At 42.8% G+C, this 25,425-nt stretch overlaps 1 protein-coding gene across 2 annotated transcripts in view; it reads right to left on the reverse strand.

Annotated features, from left to right (window-relative positions):
- The window catches only part of CUNH8orf34 (chromosome unknown C8orf34 homolog), a 351,910-nt gene that overhangs the window by 159,999 nt on the left and 166,486 nt on the right, over window positions 1-25,425 (reverse strand). The window contains exon 8 of one of the 2 annotated variants that reach the window (XM_088471481.1): window positions 2,437-2,563. In XM_088471481.1, coding sequence (XP_088327607.1) covers window positions 2,437-2,563 — 127 coding nt within the window. Of the gene's footprint in view, window positions 1-2,427; window positions 2,564-25,425 lie in introns of both variants that reach the window. The other variant, XM_088471480.1, reaches the window with a different exon arrangement.

Here is a 25,425-nt window from a genome sequence, read left to right on the forward strand (position 1 = left end):
CTGCATACACGGGGATAATCGATATTATGTTACTGCCGAGGTGAACATCGAGACACCATGTGGCTCTGCTATAGTTTCTGTGGGTTTGGTGCCTGGTCTGATGTACGATGCAATATTGGGGAGAGACTTTGCTCACTTATGGAAATTGTGGGAAAGCCGTTTTGTTCCAGAAGTGAACAACCCCGGTCCACTTGAGAAGGTTGTCGATATAGTGGAGGAGGGAGTTTCTTCTGAGTCAGTTATTCCCTTTTCCTACTATGGTTGGCGAACTAGAGAATGCGGAGCGTGATGGTGGCCCGCCAACTGATGTGCCTCCCATTGAGGTGGGAAGTGTTGTTGGGCCAGTGGATCATCTGCCTGATTTAGAGATCAGAAGAGAGGTCTTTGCCGTGGAGCAGTTGAATGACCCTACTTTGGTAAAAGCCAGGGAGAATGTAAAAGTAGTTGATGGTAAACCCATAGACCCTGATAGTCCTTTGTCCTATCCCCACATGGCAATGTGTCAGGATTGGTTATATCAGGTGACTAAGAAGGGGGAAGATGTTGTGGAACAACTAATAGTTCCCAAAGCCTACAGAAGAACAGTGTTGGATCTGGCCCATGGTCGTATAACGGCAGGTCATCTAGGGGTAGAGAAAACCACTGAGCGAATAATGCAGAGGTTTTTCTGGCCCGGGCTTCATAAAGAGGTATCTGACTCTTGCGCATCCTGCCCTGAGTGTCAGTATCATGCTCCCAGACCACGTTTTAAGGGACCACTAGTTCCATTGCCTATTATAGAGGTGCCGATAGTGAGAGAGCACCTGAAACAGGCTCAACAGGCACAGCAGAGGGTATACAACCGCAATGCTCGGTTACGCAGCTTTGCTCCTGGGGACAGAGTGTTAGTGTTGGTTCCCACTGTGGAAAATAAACTTTTGGCTAAATGGCAAGGGCCCTTTGAAATCTTAGAAAGAGTGGGACATTTCAATTACAAAGTTTACCAGCCGGGGAAAAGAAAGCCGGAACAGATATACCATATAAATCTGTTAAAGCCCTGGAAAGATAGAACGGTACTGTCGGCCGTCCGAGCCCCTCCAGTAAGTCCAGGGCCCTTAGTTCCCGAAGTGACAGTGGCAAAAACCCTGTCGGCAATTCAACAACGAGAGGTCAAGGAGTTTCTGGTTAGAAATAGGGTGCTGTTCTCTGACGTACCTGGGAAAACCTCGGTCGTTAAACATGACATCACCACTGACCCAGGGGTTAAAGTTAATCTAAAGCGCTATAGGTTACCAGAAGCACCAAGAGCATCGGTGTCGAAAGAAATTAAAAATATGCTAGAGTTAGGGGTTATTGTAGTATCACATAGTGAATGGTCAAGTCCCATTGTGTTAATTCCAAAGCCCGACGGGAGTGTGCGTTTCTGCAATGACTTCCGAAAGTTGAACAGTGTTTCAAAATTCGATGCCTACCCGGTGCCACAGTGGAGAAGGAGGCGTTGGCCATAAAGTGGGCGTTACAAACTTTTAAATTTTCGGTGGAACACAGGCCAGGGGGCCTGTTGTTTAAAGCAGACGCGTTGTCACGCATTCATTGTTTGGGGGCTTCAGTTGTTCCGCCCCATAGGTCGAGGGGTTGTGGGTGAGAGGAGAGGGAGGGCTCCACCCACGGCCACTCCAGGTTTTGGTTCTCGCAGCCTGGTAACAGGCTTGATTGGGTTCCCACTTGAGGGTGGCCAATATAAGCCTAGTGTGTTGAGGGCTGATTGTCTCACCTGGGAGAGCAGACAGGGAGTTTGCTCAGAGACACTTGGAAAACCTATCTGTGAGTGTTGTGCTGTGCCTTTGTTGCTGGCGAGGGCATTAGGCCCTGCCAGGTTCTGGTAGTGAGGGAACTACCTGTGAAGTTAGTGCCCCGACAGGGCTAGGATTTATGTTTATGTTTTCTTTATGTTATTTCTGACATTGTACAATAAAGACTGGCGCCGACCAGCTTGTACTTGCATCCAGACTGGTGTGCTGCTTCCCTGCTGCTGTGTGTGTGTGTAAGGAAGGAGTCCTCTACCCAGCAGAGGGACCCCCTAACCTAACTGTGTCACTATATATATATATATATATATATATAAAAATATATCTGTTTGATTTTCCCCTAATACGGTCTCTTTAAATGTTTAGATTATTATATTGAATTAAGTACATGTATTTAATATTGTGCTACGAACACTTGGTGAGAGAAAAATAGTCATTGAATAACTTAAATGGATCCTACCTACAAACAATTTGAATATAACATTACAGCTATGAGCAAGTGTGAGATTCATTCTAAATGTAAAAGCAAATGTGAAGGAAAATGACCCTATTTTCCTTAATGTTCTATGCTGAAAATATAGTCCCGATGTCCTCACATTAAAGCAATGCTACGCTGCCACATGCCATCTACAATGTTTACCTTGCACACCTTGAGCAGATGTTTAGTGTGACTTTCGCTTGTGGTTCAGTGGTGTAAGTGCTACGCCCTTGGCTAAATTTACTTCCGGATGGCATGAGGCTGGTAACACCTTCCATTCGGAGGTCGTCAAGGTCTTCTGAAATACAAACAACCAAGAAGGCATATAAAAGATTACAATGACTAATAAAGTGAAAGTGAAATTATTTCTTTTTTTCCTACTATTATATTTGTGAACAAAGTCTGGATACTGAGGATAACAATCTGGATTCCCAATAGCTAAGCACAACAATTATATGCTGGCACTATATAAATAACTGTTACTACGGTACTACTACTAAGAATAATTCACATTGGAATAAATATTATTATTATTATTATTATTATTATTATCCTTTATTTACATGGCGCCACAAGTGTTCCGCAGCGCCTTACATAGTATATAAAATAATAAGTGAACAAGTAACTTACAGTACATTACAGTGCAGGACAAGGATATGGTTTATATACATTGCTGCGATAGCGATTAAAACACTCACAATAAGCAGCCGGGAGTTGGCAGAGACGTGTTAGGTGCCTTTATGGGGAGTAAAGAGTAGAAGAAAATGTAAAGAGAAGTACATGAGGGAAGAGGTCCCTGCTCGTGAGAGCTTACATTCTAAAGGGGGGGGCAGACAGACAGGCGTGACACAGAAGGGGAAGATAGGCAGGAAAGAGCATGAGGTGGGTTAGGATGAGTGCTGGAAGGCCTTGATGAAGTAGTGGGTCTTGAGAGCCTGTTTGAAGATCTGTAGAGAGGTGGAGAGTCTGAAAGGGAGAGGGAGGGAATTTCAAAGGTAGGGAGGCAAAATCTTGGAGGTGGGAGTGGGAGGAGGTAATCAGTTAGCAAGAGAGGCGGTGCGCATTTGTTGAACGAAGTGGATGAGCAGGAGTGTGAAGGGAGTGAAGGTCAGAAATGTATCAATAATGTATCAACAACTAGATAATGAGTCAAGTACAGCAGAGATTTCATTGCTTTCAGTTGGAAGTTTACTTTTACAGACATCACATAAAGAATAATCAGGGAAGACAAAACAAAATTAGGCATTCCTAGCAATAAACAGAACATTTAGATTGTACACCAGGAAGCCCAGCATGGAGCCTCCAGTTCAAATACTCTACTTCATTTGACAGTACTGACGGGAGATCTCTGAAGAGGATGGTGTGACATTCCAGCTGCACTGGAACCATCACCATTCTGTTGTCAATATATTATTGTTCGCCTTCATGTTAAACAGTACATGATTAAGAAATGTCTATTCTTGTTACCAAAATGTTATAATAATATACAAGTATGCTGTGTTACTGAGCAGGAGAAGCTAAGTACATTGCATGTGGTATTGAATAGATAGACCTTCACCGCCTATAACAATACAATACAGGAAATTGGTGAATCTTTTTATAAAAATTTACAAGGAGTATCACTGCATAAACAGGTTAGCTAGTTTGGTCCGGCTCTAATAGGGATAGACAGCTATGACTTAATATGGGCACCAGGTTTTTTGATGCTAACTTACACTGTATAGTGAACTTTCTATTTTTTTTAATAAAAGCTTCACTGAGAAGATCTGATATGAATACATTCAGCAGTAAAACAATGAGGTATTTAATTTGTAACCAATCAGGCCGACTACCCATTTTAGCCATCCTATAACCAGCCAAGCCCGATATCAGCTTTGGCCTACCAGTACCGAGTCAAGCCGCATGCCCGATTAGGGTATCGAGTCATGATCAGCGCCCATTTTAACCATCCAGATAGTTAATTCAAGCCCAATATCTGCTTTCTCCCTTTCTGTAGCCAGTCAAATGAAGTGCCAATCTTAATAAGGCAACAACTGCAGTACTTTCACCCTTTCTGTAACCTATTAGATGCGGCTCTCCCTTCCTGTCAGTAGCCAGTCAGTTATAGAACCCCAGTAAGGTTAAAGTTGGTACTGCACTCAACTGGCCTCAAGAATCATGAAGTCAGTAGAGTGCAGTACCCACTTTAACCTGCTGTAGCCACTAAGGTGTAAAGATATGTTATAGACGTACTTAAATGTTACAATGTTATTAGTTTTACTGCTTATGCTAACTTCAGTATTCTTCACCACACTAACTCTTTTTTACCTAAGTACTTAATTCCTACTTTCCTGTTTTGCCTGACATAAGACATAAGAAGTATAGTTTTAAATCTAGTGTACTGACCAAAAATGTATCTGAACGGAGTCCCCTCTGTAATGTAGTGTAATATAATTTGTATCTGTACACAGAAAGCTGCAACGTCGGCTGAAGTGTCTATCGTTGTGTATAACTTCTTTACAAGCGTTTGAGTGCCATTTGTAGTCTTTTGAAATATTGGTCGCTATGGCAACAGTACTTTTGCTTATAGTTGACAAAACAATTGATTAAGTGAAAACCCTGTTAGGTATTTGCTGCCTCAGCACACATAATGCATCACAATAACAGGATGTAGACAGCTCGTGATGGATTGCTTAATAATTCGCCATTGTTTCACATAACCATACTGCACTTTCGTCAGCACCTATGGCAGGATAGTGTAGGCCTACAAACTCTTGCCTTTATAATGCCTGCTGAGAGAGTGCAAGGGTGAAGACAGGTAGGGCTAATATATAACAAGTGTATCAAAATAGAATAAACGGTGTGTTGTAGCAATATGTTATGTGAAAAGAAAAACAGAAAGTAATTGTGAGTTCCTCTTTTCCTGGACCTGTGCCCTGCGCAGCTATATGAATGTCTTGCAACTGCGTCACCTTGGTAACCTATCGCCATGCATCGTGAGTGCCCTCTTCTCAACACTACTGAACAAGGAATCTTTTGGCAATACCGGTTTCCCATGCTTCTCTATCAATTGAAATGACCTGGCTTTTTGACAGACACTGTTTAATTATGAATGGGCCTGAGACGTCTTTAAGACCTAACAATCCCAGTACCTTCCATTTACACTAAAAAGGGATAAAAAGACATTATTTTTCCTCTTCATTATCAAACGTAGAACTGGTGTTAATTGTTGCAGAGATAAAATGTAAAAGTACAATTTTGTCTTTTTTTTTAATTTTTAGTCACCTTAAAAAACCCACAGATCCCATTCAATCCCTTGATGAGCTGTAGAAGTTGTAGCGCACGTAAATGCAAATTTCAGGGGTGAGACCCTTCTGTATGGTATAGCCACTGACAGCAGGAGAAAAGATAATCCAGGTCTGAGACTGAGAAGCCCTAAAACTACTTGACTGCATCTAGGCAGTTTCTATGGATTTTGCTGTCAAAAATTAACATATTAAGACAATCACTAATGTAGAAAAAAAAAGCTGGAAATACTGTTGACTTTGCAGAAATAGACAATGGAAATATTGTTTGTTGGATGACCATACTAAAGAGGGTACATCAGTGGCTTCTGAAGGAATGAGGGGGCCCATGCACAAATTTATTGCGTGAGACAGCGCATCCTGCAAACAAGGTGGCAGTGGATGCACAGAGCATAGCAAAGACTCTGATATAGTGCCATCTTCTGGGCCCTATTTCTCAGAGAGCACTGAAAATATGGCGCCAGCAGCCATTGGGTCAGAGGCTGCTCTGCATGTGATGTGGGCAGCACTGCTTCCCCTTGACTAAAGATTGCACATCCTGCCACTGTGGTACACTCGCAGTTTTAGAGATATGAAAGCTGTTCTATTAAAGAAACTATGGCCCTCATTTACTAACGAGTTTTATCACCAAAACGAATGATACATTTCACTGTGTATGATAATGGTGCTCCAGCCAATCAGCTCCCAACTGTCATCTGTTAGAAAAATGACAGTTGGGAGCTGATTGGCTGGAGCACCATTTATCATACACAGTGAAATTTATCACTCGTTTTGGTGATAAAACTCGTTAGTAAATGGGGGTCTATGTAAGAGCACAATTCCTGTAATGTAATGTACATTACTGCAGGAAGTCAGTCTCAGACTCCTCCCACATTCAGCAATATACAGTACTTACTGCAAGCAGCATGAGACAGCAAAGCTGGGATCTAGGAAAACAGCGCCATAGATTCAGTGTACTTGGAAGAACTGTTAGAAATGTATTTTATTCATGAATCATGATTCATGTTTGTCTCATCCATGCTCCTACGATCTCATTTTATTTACAGTGCCCTCCCTGAAGGAATATGGACAGGGCTTAGAGCTGGTTATATACAGTATCTACATTATTTCTACAATTTCAGCCTTTTCTGATTGGAAGTTGTTGAATTCTTAAACAGCAGCAACATTTCCAAATAGTAGAACAGAAAATGTTGGTCCAAATGACTTTTATTCACAATACATGTTTTAAAAAGTGAAAATATAATCTATGGGGTATATTTACTAAAGTGTGGGGTTTAGAAGTGTAGTTGTTGCCCATAGCAACCAATCAGATTCTAGCTATTATCTTCTAGAAAGTACTAGACCAGTGGTTCCCAATCTGAGCGTCCGGGAACCCTGTGGTGCCTCAATGCACTTGCTGGGGTGCCTTGGGTCAGTGGTCCAGTACCAAATAAAATGATTTTTAGTCAGTGCAATAGGCAAAGACCAGTTCTAATGGATGCCAATCAAAAAATAAGCGCAGCACTGTCAGCCACCACATAACTGAACCTAAGGGCGACATATAAGTACAATTTACTTCATGTAATTTCTGCTGAATTTCTCAAAAAGAAATTTCTGGCACAGGGGTGCCATGGAAAAAATGCTGATACTCTAGAGCGCCTTGATTCGAAAAAATTTGGATACCACTGTGCTAGATATAGGACAATTAGAATCTGATTGGTTGCCATGGACAACAACTCAACTCCTGAAAACCGGCACTTTAGTAAATATACTCTATGCTTTGAAGAAATCTCACAGCCCACAATTTTTATGTTTTAGAATTTGTATTTTTATTTTTGAGTTACACATTCACCTACACAGTGTTCCTCCAAAAAACACCAAACGTAATAGTAATCCATGAAGTAATAAAATTAAAAATCTGAAATAAAATGTGATATTGATTCATCCCACATAAACAATAATTAGTTAAACCACCACTTTCAGCTATGTAGTCAATAGACTTTTTAGATATGTCTCTATTAACCACCGAAATGGAAGCATATTGCCTATTCCACCTTGCATAATCGCTTTAGCTATATAAAGCTAAGTGGGGAATGGCAGAAAAGAGTAAGTTTGAGGTCTTACTATAGTATTTTAATGGGATTAAGATCAGAACTCTGACTGGGCCACTCAAAGACATCTATGTTCTTCATTGTAAGCCACCCCAGTGTTGCTGTGCATATTGGAGTTTTGTCCATTTGAAAGACAAACTTGTTCCCCAGTTTGAGCTTTTCTTGGCAGACAGTAGCAGGATTGTTTTGTCCAGGATTTGTCTGTAACTTACAAGGTTCCTATGGCCATCAATCCTGACAAGACTGAAACGCATTCCCAATAACATGATGTGACCTGGATGGTGTTACCTGGCTGGTGATGGATCTACAGATACCTCTTAGCATTTAGGTCAAAACTACAGACCACATCTTTGCAGTATCTGTTATGCAGCATTTTGCAAACCATTTGCGGCTAAGAATATGTGTCTTCTTGTTATGAGCCTGTGGTAAAGGTCTTTTTCGTGGAATTCCGTAACTTGGAGACTGCTGACCCATACACCATCTTACATCTCAATCATTGAGTTGTATAGTTAGTTTTGTGTCACAGTTGGCTTCTTAGTAGATACTCTGCCATGTGTCCTTCTTGTCTGGCTACGGAGACGCAAAAACGACGGATGGATCTAGTCAGTGTAATCTCCGATTATTCCACTTCTGTACAACAGACTGCACTGATCTCCAAGAGATGTTTAATCCATTTGCAATAGCCTTGTACCCTTCCGAGATTTCTACCTCTCTATAAACGTCTCTTTCCGCTTTTGAGGCAACATATTTCACCTGTGCTGAGCGGTACGACTAATTTTTAATTGAAACAATTTCTGTTTTAAATAATTTTGAAAAGAATTATTCAGTTATGGATATGATGCTTATATTATGTGGATCAGTGCCAACAAAAACAAATAAAAAAAGATTACTAAAGTCTGTTTCAGAATCCAGGACAAAAAAATGTGATAAAAAACAGAAATTCATTTCTTAATATTTTTTTTCTGTCGGAAAGTCTGTTGAATCTGTCCATCTTCATAAATGTTAGGCAATGTTAAAAGCCAATGACAAAGAAAATAACAGCAAGGTAAAGAGTTTAGTGTACAAATGATTTGCCAGAGACTTATTCAAAATTCCAGGACTAGTTTAGCAGAATTGTATTTATAGATATTTTACTGTAGTATTTATATCTTATACTGTATATATACCTATTCGTTATCTTATTATAGTTTCTGATTTGCTTTTGATTTCAAACCTGAACTGCACTGCACATTTCTGCAATGAGAAGGTTTGGAATTATTGTTCAAATTGTATTTATATTTTCATAAATTTGCTGTAAACTGTGCCTGGGTCTCATTTTTCCTTAATAAATTTGGGTTCTTTTTTTTTCATGGGCCAAATGTAATCGGGTGAGAGTTTAGAAAATGTGTGAGTTTAACGGTAAACTCTCACACTATTACATTGGTCGAGTTGTATCTTCAAAATAGGAAAACATCTGGATGTTCGTGACAGTTTTTTTGAGTCTGAAAAACATGTGAGTTTGCATGTTCTCGGACTCTATTACATTGGCCGAGTTTAAAAAAGTATGAGAAAACAGTCACATTTTCTATTTTTATCTAACAAAAACTTAGAAGCCATAGAAAAATAAATAGATAAATAAATAAATGGTAAATAATCATTACTGTCCAGTGATGTAATTTACACCTCGGGCTAAATGTAATAGGGTCTAATTTTGCAAAAGTACAGATTTTTTTTCAGCCATTTTGCAGCAGGATTCTTTTATACTGTATAAATGCAAAACTAACCTGTAGCAATTTTGCCAATTCAGACCCTATTGCATTTACCCCCATTGTAGGTTATGGTCATATTTCTTGGGCATGGTGCTCTAAATTATGAAATATATATACAGGTTGAGTCTCCCATATCCAAAATGCTTGGGACAAGGGGTATTTTGGATATCGGAATATTCTGTATTTTGGAATATATTAATGCCATGATGAAATATCTTGGGAATGGGACCCAAATCTAAACACAGAATGCATTTATGTTTTATATACACCTTATATACACAGCCTGCAGGTAATTTTAAACAATATTTTCAATAATTTTGTGGCTCAACACAGTTTGTGTACATACATGTACATTTATGTTTCATATACACCTTATACACAAAGCCTGAAGGTAATTTTATACAATAGTTTTTATAATTTGTGCTTTAAATAAAGTTTGTGTACATTGAACCATCAAAAAAACAAAGGTTTTACTATCTCAGTCATGCTAAAAAACATCCGTATTTCGGAATATTCCGTATTTCTGAATATTTGGATATGGGAGACTCAACCTGTATATGCAGAAGCGAATGGATAAAGGTGTTATGTTACTTTTAGAAGAAACTGAGGTAATTAGGGGCACGTTCAATTGGGCGCGCGGTTTAGCGTGATAAAAAACCTTGTGCCCAATTTTGGATTACCACGGGTATGTGCGCTCCCTGCGGCGTGTAAAAAATAATAATTCACACTTACCTGCCCGGGGGTTTCCGTTAGTCTCTGTGGCTCCCGGTGGCCTTCACTCCATCTTTTCATTGGAGAGGGGGCTGCTGGGAGGCTCCGGGGGCAGGTGGGAGGAGCAAAGGCTACTGGTAGATGTACTTCTCCCAGTGCCCATTACAGGTTACAGGGGGCATACTCACACTGGGGGAGCGCACACACACTAGGGGTCACACAAACACACTCACTCATAAACACTTACAAACACTCACACACACACTCTACACTCACCACTGCTGCAGGAGACCGGGTCCCGATGCTGGACGCAGAAGACAGCTCTTTGAAAGGTGAGTAATTAAGGACTAATTAAGCTAATTGGAAACTTCCAATTCCTTAATTAGTCTTCAGGGGAGGTGTCCCCGAGGTCCCAGAGCAAGTCTCGCTGATTGATTTTTCCTAAAATCGTTAATTTTAGGAACAGACTTGCTCTGGAGGTGCTAAAAAAAAAAAAAAAAAACTCCCAGCGCTCAAAATAGAAAAAACCCCTCTCCTACTGAATAGCAAAAATCTCGCACCTGCAGGAAAAACCTCGCAGGTGCAGGATTTTTGCTATTCTCACCCCCCAATTGAATATGCCCCTTAGAGTTAAAGATAAATTATCCACTAAAGAAAGACTAAAGAATTGGACATAGCACTTTTATTTACAAAGTATATAATTAAACAGACTACCAACATTTAAAACAATATTGTTACTGATCACTAGGTCATAACACAGTCAACAATTTTCTGAAAAATTACTTTTTTTAATGGATATGTAACTCTTTCATCCACTTGACTGGAAAGGCCTAAGTCAAGCATTTGAAATAATAGATCTAGAATTGGTAGAGACATTAGCGCTAAAAAGAAATAGGACAATTGATGCTAAGAGGGGAATTATTTTTTTTTAACATGGCTGCAGGCAGCTATTCCCAATTGTTTGTGCCACTGGGGATGATTGACACGGGCGCCCATTATTCGTGCTCGTCCTCCTGAGGTGGCGAGCACAAATCTGCCCATTATCTGTGCTCGTCCTCCTGAGGTGGCGAGCAGAAATCTGCCCATTATCTGTGCTCGTCCTCCTGAGGTGGCGAGCAGAAATCTGCCCAAAGTCGGGCTTTTAGGTGCCCAAACTCATGGCGTCCAGTAGTTTGCATGGGTTTACGATGCTAATCCTGGTGCATTTGGGCGCGACAAGTGCGATAAGTAATGGGCGCCCCTGGTACTTGTGCCCAACAGCAAATCAATTACTTATGTGCACCCGAAAACAATTGAATTCCCCCCTAAATTACATCTAAACAGTTAAATATATTAAGGTAACAAAAGCAATTACTGATTTTATGAGAGTAATAAAGAAAATGAAATGCTAAAATTTTCTGTGGTCAAACCTTTTTGGTCAGTAGTGGGTGGGTAAAACACGGCTAAAACAAGTTTACATTCTCTACACGTCCATGGTGATCAGCCCTAGTTATAAAGAGCCATCCAATATCATTTTACATTGAAATCCAATTAGTGGCGTGTGATAGTGTTGGGTCCCTTTTGTAAGTGAAGCACAATAGAGGTCGATCAATGACATGCACTTTATTTTGTATAGCATAGCTCACAGCAAAATAGGGGAAAACCATTGCAATTCTTCTTCTATTTGCGGTCTATTGAACCACACACATTAAAATGAGAGAAGACACTGTGATACTATTGGATTATTGAACCATTCTAATTTCTTTACATTCCTATGCAGCCCACACACACTTCACCAGCACAATTCTAGAAGAGCTTCACAGTTATATTGTCTTAGGGAATCATATGACGAATATAATCAATCTATTAAAATACTCATCATTTATACTGCTGTAGCTGAGATACTTTATTAAGATCACTCACTTCCTTTGAGTTGAATTTACTCAATTTATCATGCTGCTATTAGAGAACACATTTCACTCAAACAACTTAGTGAAAGGCTGTAGTGCCCTCTGGTGGAAAACCCTAATTCGTAAAGTGAATACAAAATTGGTTAAGGGACTACAAATGATTAAAAATGTAGACATAAAAATACTCTTCAGCAACAAAGACATCAGACGGAAAGATCAATAGAGAAGTAGAGAGTATTGAGAGTATGACTCAGGTACCCACATGGCAGAGGTGCCAGGAGGGGCCCATTGTTACTCTCTAGGCCAGTGATTTTAAACCTTTTTTAACTCACGGCACACTACACAAGATTTTAAAATTGCCAAGGCACACTATCCGGCGATGCGGTGTGCGCGGACTATGAAAAAACACACTACATTAGTTCCCACAGGAACAAAACACACTACATTGGCCCCCACAAGAATAAAAAACACACTACATTCTCCCCCACAAGAATAAAACAATCCCATTGGCTGGCCTAACCAAAAAAACAACACATTGCTCCCCACAAAAAAAACAACCATACCACATTGCGCCCCACAGAATTGCTCCCCACAGAAAAAAGAAACCTATGGCTGGCCCCACAGAAACAAAAAACAAAACACATTGTTCCCCACTAAATAGGCAAATATATGGCTGGATAACATATGGCTGGTTCTTACAAAAAAAAATGACATGACTGGTTCCCACGAAAAAATAAACTATGGCTGGTACCCACGAAGAAGAAAAAAATGTCTGGTCCCCACAAAACCCACATTTCTTCCCCCCTTGTCACTCACACTGCAGCAGGATCGCGTGCGGGCGGGCTTCCAGGCAGGCTGCAGAGCCTGCCTGGACAGAGCGCGGGCTGGCTGATTGGCGCAGGGCGTTGGCTGGCAGAGCGGGCTGGAGGGCAGTGGACAACGCGGCGTACGTGACCTGTGATGTCACGCCGCCGCATCTTTGAAGGTCACTACCCGGTCGCTCCTGAGTCTCCCAGAGGAGCTCAGCGGCCCAGGATGCTGAAGTACAGTAAAATGTGCCCGGTGGCTCTGACAGCCCCGCGGCACACTTCACAACCGGCCACGGCACACTAGTGTGCCGCGGCACACCGGTTGAAAACCGCTGCTCTAGGCACTACTGCAGGCTTAAATGAAGCAAGGGTTTTTATTTTTTTTAATTCATTTATTTTACATTATGGCAGGCAAGATGGCTCAAACAGCAAGCGGTATGAGTTATTTCATATGTTTGAGTCACATATTGCTAGTAAGTGCCAGTTTCCCATGCAGGTTAGCAAACTGTTGCTTACTACACAGGTTCTCAAACTCGGTCCTCAGGACCCCAAACAGAGCATGTTTTCCAGGTCTCCTCACAGAATCACAAATGAAATAATTAGCTCCACCTGTGGATCTTTTAAAATGTGTCAGTGAGTAATGACTACACCTGTGCACCGGCTCGGTGATCTGGAACACGTGACCTGTGTGGGGTCCTGAGGACAGACATACATGGGACGGTATACCATCATATCTACTCTCCCCCTATGCATTCTTCTACAGTAACCCAAATTAATTTTGTTAACACCTTACTCAGAGAAAAGTAGTAGTATGTTATTATTAAGGCACCACATGAAGGGATTGGGATTGTTATGTCCGGCGGTTCAAATCCCGACACAGGAAGACTGGCAGCAGTGAAGATCCCGACAGGTAAGTAAAGTAACTAACCTAACCCTCTTCCCCCCCTAACCCTCCCTTAGGGGTGCCTAACCATAACCTCCCCCCTAGTGCCTAACCCTAACCCCCCCGTAAGTGCCTAAACCTAACCCCCCCGTCTCTGCAGCCTAAACCTAACCCTGCTGGGGGGTGCCTAACCCTAACCTCCCCCCCTTCCCCTAGCCTAACCTTCCCGGGGGGGGGGGGGAACCTAACCTTAAGTCCCCCTGGGAGCCCCTAACCTAACCCCCCCCCCGGAGCTGTCCGCGCCCGCCGCCCGGCTTACCTTCGTTCGGTATGCTGGGTGTCGGGCTCCCGGCGTAGGGATAATGATAGGCGCTGGAATTTCGACGCCTATCATCAGTCCCCTGTCGGGATTGCACAGTCGGCAAGCCGGCGGTCGGCATTTTGACCGTCAGTTTCCTGACTGCATACCAAAGGGAATATACAAAGTAACAATGAAACTTGACATAACAAAAGGTTAAATAACTATAAGTTTAAATATCATTGGAACAATAGAGAGCAAAAAAATGACAAATAGAACTCAGACAAGGGTCATGCATTACGTAACTCCCTGTATCTTGACACTCAAGAGGAGAAAACCCCCCTAACCCCCCCCCCGCAGCTGTCCGCGCCCGCCGCCCGGCTTACCTTCGTTCGGTATGCTGGGTGTCGGGCTCCCGGCGTAGGGATAATGATAGGCGCTGGAATTTCGACGCCTATCATCAGTCCCCTGTCGGGATTGCACAGTCGGCAAGCCGGCGGTCGGCATTTTGACCGTCAGTTTCCTGACTGCATACCAAAGGGAATATACAAAGTAACAATGAAACTTGACATAACAAAAGGTTAAATAACTATAAGTTTAAATATCATTGGAACAATAGAGAGCAAAAAAATGACAAATAGAACTCAGACAAGGGCCATGCATTACGTAACTCCCTGTATCTTGACACTCAAGAGGAGAAAAAGACAGTTCAGCAATAAATAAGCTACCAAGCGAATCGGACCATACAAAGCCACTGAAAAGGACTAGAAGCCTAGGGGGTATATTTACTAAAGTGTGGATTTTTAGAAGTGGAGATGACGCCCATAGCAACCAATCAGATTCTAGCTATTATCTTCTAGAAGGTGCTAAATAAACAAGTAGAATATGATTGGTTGCTATGGGCAACATCTCCACTTTTAAAAATCAGCACTTTAGTAAATTTGGCAAGACTGGCAGAACGTCTGAGGGAGTGATTTTCAGAGAATGCAGCATAGTAGGAAAGATTTTGGAGGCAGGCATGAGAGGACATAGCCAGGGTGCAGTAGAGACATCAGTCAGTGGAAGAGTGGAGTGTGGACGGAAATTAGTTTGTAGCTGAAGGAGGGGGCAGAAATATTACGTAAATTGTGATTGAGGGTTAGGAGTTTTAACTGGATTCTGAAGGGAATGAAGAGCCAATGAAGCAGGATGCAGAGGAGAGAGGAAGAACCAGAGCTACAGTATAACAAAGCAAATGGAGACAGGCTGGGTAAAGCAGAGTTAAGCTGGGTACACACTGACAGATACATTGGCCGATCAATTGATCGGCCAATGTATCTGCTGCCCGTCGGGCAGTGTCTACCCGCGATATGTCGGTGAACGTCGGCGTTCACCAACATATCGCATTGGCTGTGCTGCACAGTCGATGGACAGATATGTCTGCAGACCGCCCGTACACACACAACGGCAGCCGCGAGGAGGGGGACGGGACACGCCCACCGCCCGCCGGGACACACCCCCTGGTCGCCGGGACCTGCAGGCAGGCACAGATGATGGTTGTTGAGTGTGTACGAACAACCATCATCTGCAGATATATTGTACCCACCATAAGGGAAAGCCAGAGAGGAGAGGAGGCTACAGTAGTTGAGGTGATGAGTGTGTAGATAATGGTTGTGGTGGCCTCAGGGGTGAGAAAGGCCATGATCTCTCTGAGGGATTGAACAGAGGCAATAAATACAATTGTCTATTCTGATATTAGTAAAAGCTGTGTTAGAGATTATACCAGACGCCTGATCAGAGCCCATGTCAGTGATTAAGATGCAGTTTTTAATTTCCTCAGCATTAGAATGTACAAAAAAAAAAAAAAAAAAGAGTCATTCGACAGTCACAGGCCTGAACGAAAAACACAAAGGGGCAGATTTACTAAAACTTCTCCAAAGTAAAAATGGAGATATAGCTCATAACAACCAATCAGATTATAGCTATCATTTATAAAATATTCTACAAAATGACAGACAGAAGCTGATTGGTTGCTATTGGCAACATTCCCTCTTCTCCTTTTTAGAAGTTTTAGTAAATCTAACCAAATACTCTTCTCTAATAGAAAACAGAAATATGACAAACAGAACATAACATGGGTATATTTTCAGTTGACTGAAGATTTTATTGAGATAAAACTACTATACACGAGAAAAATAATCTCTTAAATGATGTTACATGCACTGGAGAAAAAAAAATCCACCCCCTCATCAATTAATGTGGATTAATTCTTTCATCCATTTACAGAAGGATTTAGAGTGTCAGCAGAAATAATATTTGTATGAACTATGTTTCCAAAGTGAGGCCCAGTGCCCGGCACTGGATTATTGGAGGTGTTAGCCTCCTCCTAGAACAAATATGTGCTCTGTAAACTGATATAGCAACGGGAAAGCCTTACTAAAAAATTCTGGAGCACATTCATTTGGAAGAATTTGTCTTGGGCTTCTAAACATCTAATCTTATTATTGTCGTTGATCTGTAATGTTCTGCAGTGCTCTGCAAGGCTGGACAGTGGGGAGTACTGGAGCACACATAGAACAAAGACATATAAGGCAGGCACAATAAATGCAGATATCCGCAACAGGTCTTACAATGTAGTGTACGTTCAATAACTAAGTGCTGACTCTCCAGAATTCTCATTACTACACAGCACCTGACTAGGGAATCAGTGTGGTAACACCTCTTTTATTCTTCATTGGAAACAAACAAGATGGATCTCATTAAAGTTTTTATCTAAATATTTAGAAATGAGGTTGGCCTAAAATAGTTTTCCTGCAGGAAGTGAAACTAAGCATTGTATTGTATTTGTGATAACAGGACATAGGTATGAACCTTTTATTCTGAGAGATAAACCCCTAACAGTATGCAACCGTATGCAAAGAGTAACATGACGTTCACTGGTGGTGAACAGAGCCAATCATCTACTTGTAGTACAGAAAAAGTGGTCATGAATACGAAAACGATTGAAGCTCACTGCATAACAACATTAGTGGCATAGGGCCAAATTCAATTCAGTGTGATGTTGAATAGGAGCTCCCGCAGCTATTCAATTCAACGCACTGTTTGCCTGGTCGGGAAGCAGGTAAGTCTGAATGCCGGTTCACGTGACTTAACCTGGGTGTTAAGGCATGGTAACCGGCATTCACCAACTAAAGTGCCGGGCGAGCGGCTGTTACCGCCACGCTAAGCCGGCAAACAGCTGCGCGCTCAATACTTTTATCAGATTCTCCTCGCATCCCCAGGGGGGTGCAAGAAGAAATGCTTTAGCCGCCCAAACAGCGCTGTGTATTGAATAGCTTCGGGAGCTCCCTCCCACGGCTATTCTACATCGCACTGAATTGAATTCGGCCCATAGTGACATACAAGTTTCCCATCTCGATACTTCCAACATCAAAGGGAATGAAAGGAGAAGAACAGTTATCATGTACTTGGAATCCAAAATGGAGAAAGGAGGGGTTAGGAAATTGTTGTAGAAGGGGTTACATACAGTACATGATTTAACAACAAGAGCCAATCAGGTCTACTGGGGCTATTATAGAACAAACTCTGCTGCCAAGTAGAACCAGTAGTTTCCACGAGAGGATGTAAAATTTCAGATTTTCCTATAGGAGTCTGCTCGGAGGAGGGACCTTCTGAAACCACCCTGGAGTCACTTGTGATCTGTGAAGTGGCATCTAGGCCTGGACAAGAACCTCAATCCCCAGCTAGATAAGACCTTCACTCTCCGTTACAGACTAGGCATTGCAGGTCTAATTAAGAGTTGAACGGTCGCCCATTGGCAGAGAGAGTCTTGTGTATTTTCACACTGGAGCTGAACATATACAAGTACAGGTGATGCAGATTTGTACACAATTTGTTCACATCTTCACTTACAACTGAGGAGCTGTAACAAGGCTTCTTACATAGGCAGTTCTCTGTGAGGGCAAGATTGTGCTGTACTCTTCTCTCGGACTTTAGAAACAAAATGATGGAAAAAGATTACATTCATAAAGCCTTTATTATGGATGTTCTGGGGGATCGTAGCTCCTGGGTTAAGCCCAGTCAAGGCTTGTAGCATTTATGTGCCTCTTAGCATTGTCTAGATCTGTAAGTGCTTCCATATGGATATATAGACAGCTGGTCATTGGTCGAGTTCTAGGAGACTAACTTCAGAACATTCTATTACTGTGAGCAACATTTACTCGGAGGGCGCTGACACTTTGTGAAATTCCCTCAGAATTTCCGTAGGCCAGTATGGATGTCATAGGAAGTGATCCAGATCTAAGTTGTCTACCCAGATCATAAGCCCAGTTTCTCAAAACTCTTGAATGGAAGATTCACAATATTACTTGCCGAGTTCTGACCTAGGCACAGGAGCACACCTTCTTTTGCAATTTAATGTAGAAACAATATTTCATTTTGTGGGATGTGATTATTTAAATGAGATAAATGGGTAGATAAGGCACATTTTATTGGGAGCTTCCTGCTAGGCTGAAGGCTGCCTGGCATTGTTTTTCTCACCACCAAAGGACTTGGGACCTCATTCAGAGGTGGTCGTTAGTTGCAAACGGTCGCTCTGAATCAGGGCGGCCGCTTGCATCATGAACGACCGCCTCCTTGTCGATCGTTAAGCTGCGGGTTACGCGCTCCCGCTGGACGATAACGATATCTTCGGATGTCCGTACATGCAGGCCAATTTGGACGATATCATCAAGAATTGCCTGTTTAGAGATGTGTCAGGATGACTTCACTGAAATATATATTTAATGATATCTTTCAGTGTGTACACCCAACATCGTTTGTCCTGCACTACAGAAAGTTCAAGGGAAATCTTTCACCAATATCGTACATACAGCACATCGTCTAGTGTGTATGCACCTTAACACGCCCATGACTATTTGATAACGACCAGGTGCCGTCCAGTTACACCCACTTGGCCGCAAGTGGAGATGCAGCTGAGAAAGGTACGACCGTTGCTAATTGAATATATTTTTACAGAGAAATTAGCAATATCCATCCGCAATAAACTTGTGTGCAACTCTTAATGGGCTCCTAAATCGTCTGTCTGTACTGATAATGACACCCACTTTGCACCTTCTATTTGCATAGGTGCCCTCGGATTCATATAATATAAAATACAAATAAAGAGAGTCCCCAATATTCTCTCACTCTCATAATTAAACCATACAGAAAGCTAAATCTAATAGTCTTTTAGGTGTAAATTGGTCTTAGGACTCGATTCAGAGGCCCACACAATTCACACACAAGGCTGATGTTCACACAGTTGCAACTGCGCATGGGCAAACAAATTGCACTAAGTTCTGATTGGGACAGAGAGTATCAGAAATGGGGCGGCAAAGTGATGGGCGTTCCTGGTTGGTGGCCTGAAGTGAACTAAAAAAAACCTCAATCTTATGGGCGTGTTATGGGAGTGTCACAGATAGATCAGTGAAAGTGGCTGCGTTCCCAAAGTTAGATGGAGAAACTGGACCTGCCCTTGTACCTTCAGACACAGGCTACTGCAGCAGGGTATATTATCGCAGCCGCAACTCCAGGCAACGAATGCAATAGTGAACGCAGCAGCATCAGGCCGTTAATGCGGTAACAGGGTGCAACTTTTTGCTTTCTCTGTCCTGTGCCTTTTCAGGCTTATCAGCAGCTAACCAGAAATGCTTTTACTGTGGGGGAGCTTCCAGAGAGCTGCATCTTAAACAGCCTGAAGAGCAACTAGCTGCTGCTGGCACTTAAAGAATTGTGGGTGCATTTTGTTATTCTTATATTACCTTTATCGCCTGTTGGAGGAACTATAGGGGAGACAGAAGTTAATCCTCTCATGTACAAAATCACTGTACTGTACTTTCATTCTTCCCGTTATGTACATTTCTTGGTAAAATTTCATAAAACACTTCTCACATACAGCATTTTACATACATTTACTGCTCACTTACTGAAAATGAGATGAAATGAGAAGTAAAACACTTCTTTTCCTTTGTTGCATTTGCCAGTGTTTTATACATTAAGAGGCTCTGGCAGTCACACAGAATGACACTAATTTTACTACCAATCTCATAACAGCCACGTAATCCTCTGACACCAAGGGTGGTGCCAGCTAGGGTTTGGCTGAATCATTTCCAGTACTACGGGGCGTTTAAAATGGGCAATTCTACTTTGAAACACAATATAAAATATGATGAGCAATGTAACACGTCCAACACAAACAGAAACTGGGATTTTCTCCCTTTGTATTCATCGCTGTAATGTGTAATAACGATCAGTCGGCGAATGAGCCAATAGCACAAATTATGATGGGATTCAGTTATGGTTTGTAGCATACAGAAAAGGAGTGTTGTCCAAATATTGATTTTTAAATAGAACACTTGCAAAAACATTACAAAGCATATCATGAAAATGTTCCCATGTGTAGTTAATTCTTACAAATAAAATGTATAGAATATAAAAATAGGGGATGGAGGAACAAGGGGGGTTGAGGGTATTTGCCTAAAAAGCACTTCCTGCAAATTCGCTGTTATGCATTTTTGCCCTTTTTGATTTAGTGCTGCAGTAATTCTGGAGAAGAACGGAAATCGGACGTATTGTCGGGGATCCCGCATTGCAAGCACACAAACAACTGTGCATAATCACCTATATGCAGATCTTGTGATGGGTCTGTCCCCTAGCCATACACTCGGGGTCTCACTCAGACCCGCTCGCGAGCGCAGGACGCTCGCAAGTGGGTCGATGGTACCCAAATGCGCATGCGCACGACGGAGGGAGCTCCGTCATGCGCATGCGCGAGACCCGGATAGCGACAGCCAAGCTGTCGCTCCGGGTCTCTCACCAAAGGGGGCGTGCTGTCGATGGTGAGTGACAGCACGCCCCCTTTGGTGGGCGTGCCGGGGGCATGGCTGCCAGACGGAGGCGTTCCCATGGGAACGCCTACCGTCTGGGTTCGGCCCCACTGACATCACAAGTGATGTCAGTGGGAGTGATTTTGGCTCTGATAGAGCCAAAATCACTCCTGGGCGTGCGGCAACGAGACCCTACCGCAGGGTCTCGTCGCAAGCCCAATGGCCGCGATGGGCTTGACCATCGCGACCATCATCATGGACGCTCGCATAAGCTGTGGGTGGTAACCCACAGCTATGCGAGCGTCCAAGAGGCCGCTCCAAGTTTAGGTAGGAGGGCCCTGATTCAGAGCGAGCGCTCTGGTCAGAGCGTCCGGCTATGAATCAGGCCCTTGGTTTGCAACTAAACATCATCATCATTGCTCTTTTGTACCTATGTATATTGGTTGCAAATAACACCTGGAAACAGGACTATCTATGCTTACAGCCACCTCTGCATGGTACAAACTTCTGTTGACACTCCCTTAGTGATCTTAGGCTATGTGACAACACCCCATTACATTCAGGCTTGCCGACGTTCTGGCGGAGGGGGGCAGCCAAGTCGGACAAGCAGGGGGGCGTGGCACGATAGAGGGGGAGTGGCCAGATATACCACATGGCAAAGGGGGCGGAGCAGGGGGCGTGAACACAGAATCACATCATTTTGGCCCCACCCCCGCAACACAATGCCGAGATTTTCGGGATTGTGAAGCAGGGGGCGGGGACATATGACGCGATTGTGCGTGAATCACCCCCCACTGAGGGAGTTTTATGGTAATCGCGGGGAGGGGCTCCCGGCTGAATCGGGAGGGAAGGCAAGTATGCATTGAGCTTCTTCACGTGTACATTGGGCCTCATTCAGAGATGTATGCACATCCGATGGTTTGCATACATCTCTGATAGTGGGAGGACTGTGCATGTGCAGGCCTCCATCTGTGAGCTTGCTAGCAGTGACTCAAAGTGACTCCCGTTTGGGGGGCAAGGATAAGGTGGCTCCGGCCTGCGTTCCCGGAAACGGTGGCGTGTCACCCCCAATTTTTGGGAGTGTTGATGCCAGGATCTGTGTCAGAAGATGCAGATTTCCTGGCCTTGGCTACGCAGGTAAGACGACCATTCTGTGTAGCTTTTCGCTTTCTCAGATGGCGAATGCTGCAACCATTGCGAGCAATGATCGCGATGGTGATCCGATACTTTGTCTTCCGATGCAGCACTTGGAACTGCGATGATCCCGGAGGCTTCTTTTCTCCGCAGACGCCTCTTGATGTATAACTTATAGTAGATGTATTATGCCCCATTTAAAGCCAACTAAAATTATCAATTTTACATCTATTATTGGCAAAACCAAGTTGCACTACAGGGAAGCAATTTTACAATGTGTGGACAGCTATTGAGTTGGGAGCGAGCTCTTCCTAGCCCAATTCTAATCATAGTATTGAAAAAAATCTACCTAGTGCTATCTTACAAAGCTCTCTGCATACAGTCACTATGGCCCCTTATCACGTGGATGGTGAAATGTCATCATGTGATTGCACTGCAGCAAGTCAATTGTAAGGAGGGGCTCGGTTTGTTAGGAACCTCCTGATTGTTAGGAACCTCCAGTTGGTCCCAACAACTGGCATATAAAACATACACGAGTAAGAGGTGATATATTGTTGCTCACCAAATATGTCCTGTCCAATTCATTTGAATGTAATCAGTATGTAAGGGGAATACCTAAGTGCTGGCCTGTCCTAGGGTCATTTGGAACTGGCTCTGTATTATCTTGTGCTGTGGATATGAAAATGGCTCATGTACACTGATCCCATTCTGCAACCACAAGCTTATGGGCTGTACAACGGTCAGCTCTCAGGCTGTGTGCCGGGACGATCCTAGGGTAGTTCAGTGGTCTAGTCTATGTCGCCCACATTCACAACAGTCACTTTTAGACTGCCAGCAGCGGTAACAGTGTAGCAAATAGTTGTGTGTTACTTGCAGATTATATTTTCTTTATTTCAGTATTCAGAGTGCAATCACATTTTAGCATTTGATTCTCCATAAAAATGAGCAATAATCTACTATTTAATACAGGTTAAATAAAGAAAGCCAATGTCTGGTTGGTTGACAATGGTTCATCTAATAATGCCCAGATCTGCAAACCATGGTCATGTCATGTTGTAGTACAGAGACATTGGACCTCATTCAGAGATGCATGTAAGCACATATTACAGCCTTTTTTCCATGGCAATCCGGCTGTAAGTTTACAACTCCAGAAAACTTGGGGACTGGAGCAGTGGTTAGAGAGGGGGTGTATGCATGTCCAAAGTACAGTATGGCCATTTTGAAATGTGCAAAATATTGCCACCTAAAAGATGACAACAGTACCCAGCTGACCCACGATGCAATGAACGATATATCATGCGGTCTGTACACACCGCACAATGTGGTTAATGACCGCACAGTCGTTCACCAGCCGCATCTAGTAGCGCGGGGTCATTCATCAAATTGACTGAGCAGCATATAGCTCAATCTGTCGATGCTATGAACGATCCCACGGGAGCGCACAGGGTCGTCCATAGTGAATACACATTTGCAGATGTGGACGATATGTCATATCGTGTAATATGTACCCACCTTAACCCAAATCTGATTAAGGCCCATTGTTATCCTGCTATTACATGGTAACAGTTTGATTCCATTTGCACAATTGAGTATATCTTAGACCCATCTGGTGAATCAGACGTTGCCAGTGGCCATCTTCAGTTCCCAACTGGCAGAAGCATTTTGCGTACTCTTAACTCATCTCCCTCGAAATAGGCGCATATGGCTGCCAATGGAACTGGTTCCCTTGTATTTATTGATGATGTGACTGCTGACAAAAGCAGCAGAATGAATTCTGAAGTGTTTCGAGGCAATATTATATGCTCATATTCAGTCAAATGCTTCAGAACTCATTGGACGGCGCTTCACAGTGCAGATGGACAATGACCCGAAGCATACTGCAAAAGCAACCAAAGAGTTTTTTAAGGCTAAAAAGTGGAATGTTATGCAATGGCCAAGTCAATCCCCTGACCTGAATCTGATTGAGCATGCATTTCACTTGATGAAGACAAAACTGAAGGGAAAATGTCCCAAGAACAAGCAGGAACTGAAGACATTTGCAGTAGAGGCCTGGCAGAGCATCACCAGGGATGAAACCCAGCGTCTGGTGATGTCTATGCGTTCCAGACTTCAGGCTGTAATTGCCTGCAAAGGATTTGCAACAAAGTATTAAAAGGTGAATGTTAGATTTAGGATTGTTTAGTTTGTCCCATTACTTTTGGCCCCTTAAAAAGTGGGAGGCACATATAGAAACCGTTGTAATTCCTACACCGTTCACCTGATTTGGATGTAATTACCCTCAAATTAAATCTGAAAGTCTGCAGTTAAAGCACATCTTGTTTGTTTCATTTCAAAGCCATTGTGGTGGTGAATAGAGGCCACAATATGAAAATTTTGTCAATGTCCCAATATTTATGGACCTGACTGTAAATTGCAGTGTAAAAATAAAACTTCCCAGCATTTGTGAGCCACATGCAAAAGCAGCCAGTATTTACCCCTGTCAGCGGTGGACACTGCTGTGTCCGCTGTTGTGTCTTTTTGCAGAGTCGCAGCTGCAATAATATGCAAATGCTAGTTTCAGCCTTCCCTTTGTGCACCTCTACATGCACTCCCTGAAACGCCCACTTTCAATGCCCGTGCACGCTGTAACACCGCTGGTGATTGTTGACACGATACCATCGCGTGCACCATTGACACTTGACCAGCCCTGCGGCAGGTGAGTGTCTCAGTCTGTGGAAGCAGCTGTGTGTCTGAGAACGCAGCCGCTATAACGCGACACTCCCATAACACACCTACAGAACGTATTTTATTTTTGCATTCACTTCAGCCCACCTCCAAGTCACACCCATCATTCTGCCGCCCCAATTGTGATGCTATCCCTCCCGTGCAGAATAGAATCGTTGAGCATACACGGAGTATCAAATAAGCGCTGAACTACGTAAACATTGCCATGGTGTGTGCTGTGCGTGCACCTATGAACCAGGCCCACTTTATATAATTACACTACCATTTAAGGTTCTTTCCTAAATGAAAGATTAGAAAAGTAACCAATCTGCTTGAGCGTTAAGTACAAGTTTGTTCATTTGCACCATGAAATATAATAACTTTATAATGCTTTTCAGTTTGCCGAATTGCAATATACTTGTAATGTACTACTTGGCCACAAGAGGGCACTAATGCACCTTTATACCAGTTCCATAACTAAGTAGTTTCAAATGAAAAACATGCATTTCCAATATTACCCATACATTCCTTAATCATGGACTATTATGGACTACAACCAAATGAAAAAGTTCATGTTGTTTGTCCAGCACATAAAAAAAAATGCTAATCACAAAACTACAGAGTATTCTGATCATTAAAGATTTGGGGGTATCCAATTAGCAGCGCTCAAGTAGCGCTGCTAATTGATCGCAGCGGAGCTATCCTATTAGCCCTGAAGTGCCGCTCGACGCCGGGAATCTTATCGTAGATATTTTTCGGGACCTGA

Source organism: Taudactylus pleione, unplaced genomic scaffold, assembly GCF_031769625.1.
Source record: "Taudactylus pleione unplaced genomic scaffold, aTauple2 ptg000114l, whole genome shotgun sequence".
In the NCBI taxonomy this organism is placed as follows: Eukaryota; Metazoa; Chordata; class Amphibia; order Anura; family Myobatrachidae; genus Taudactylus; species Taudactylus pleione.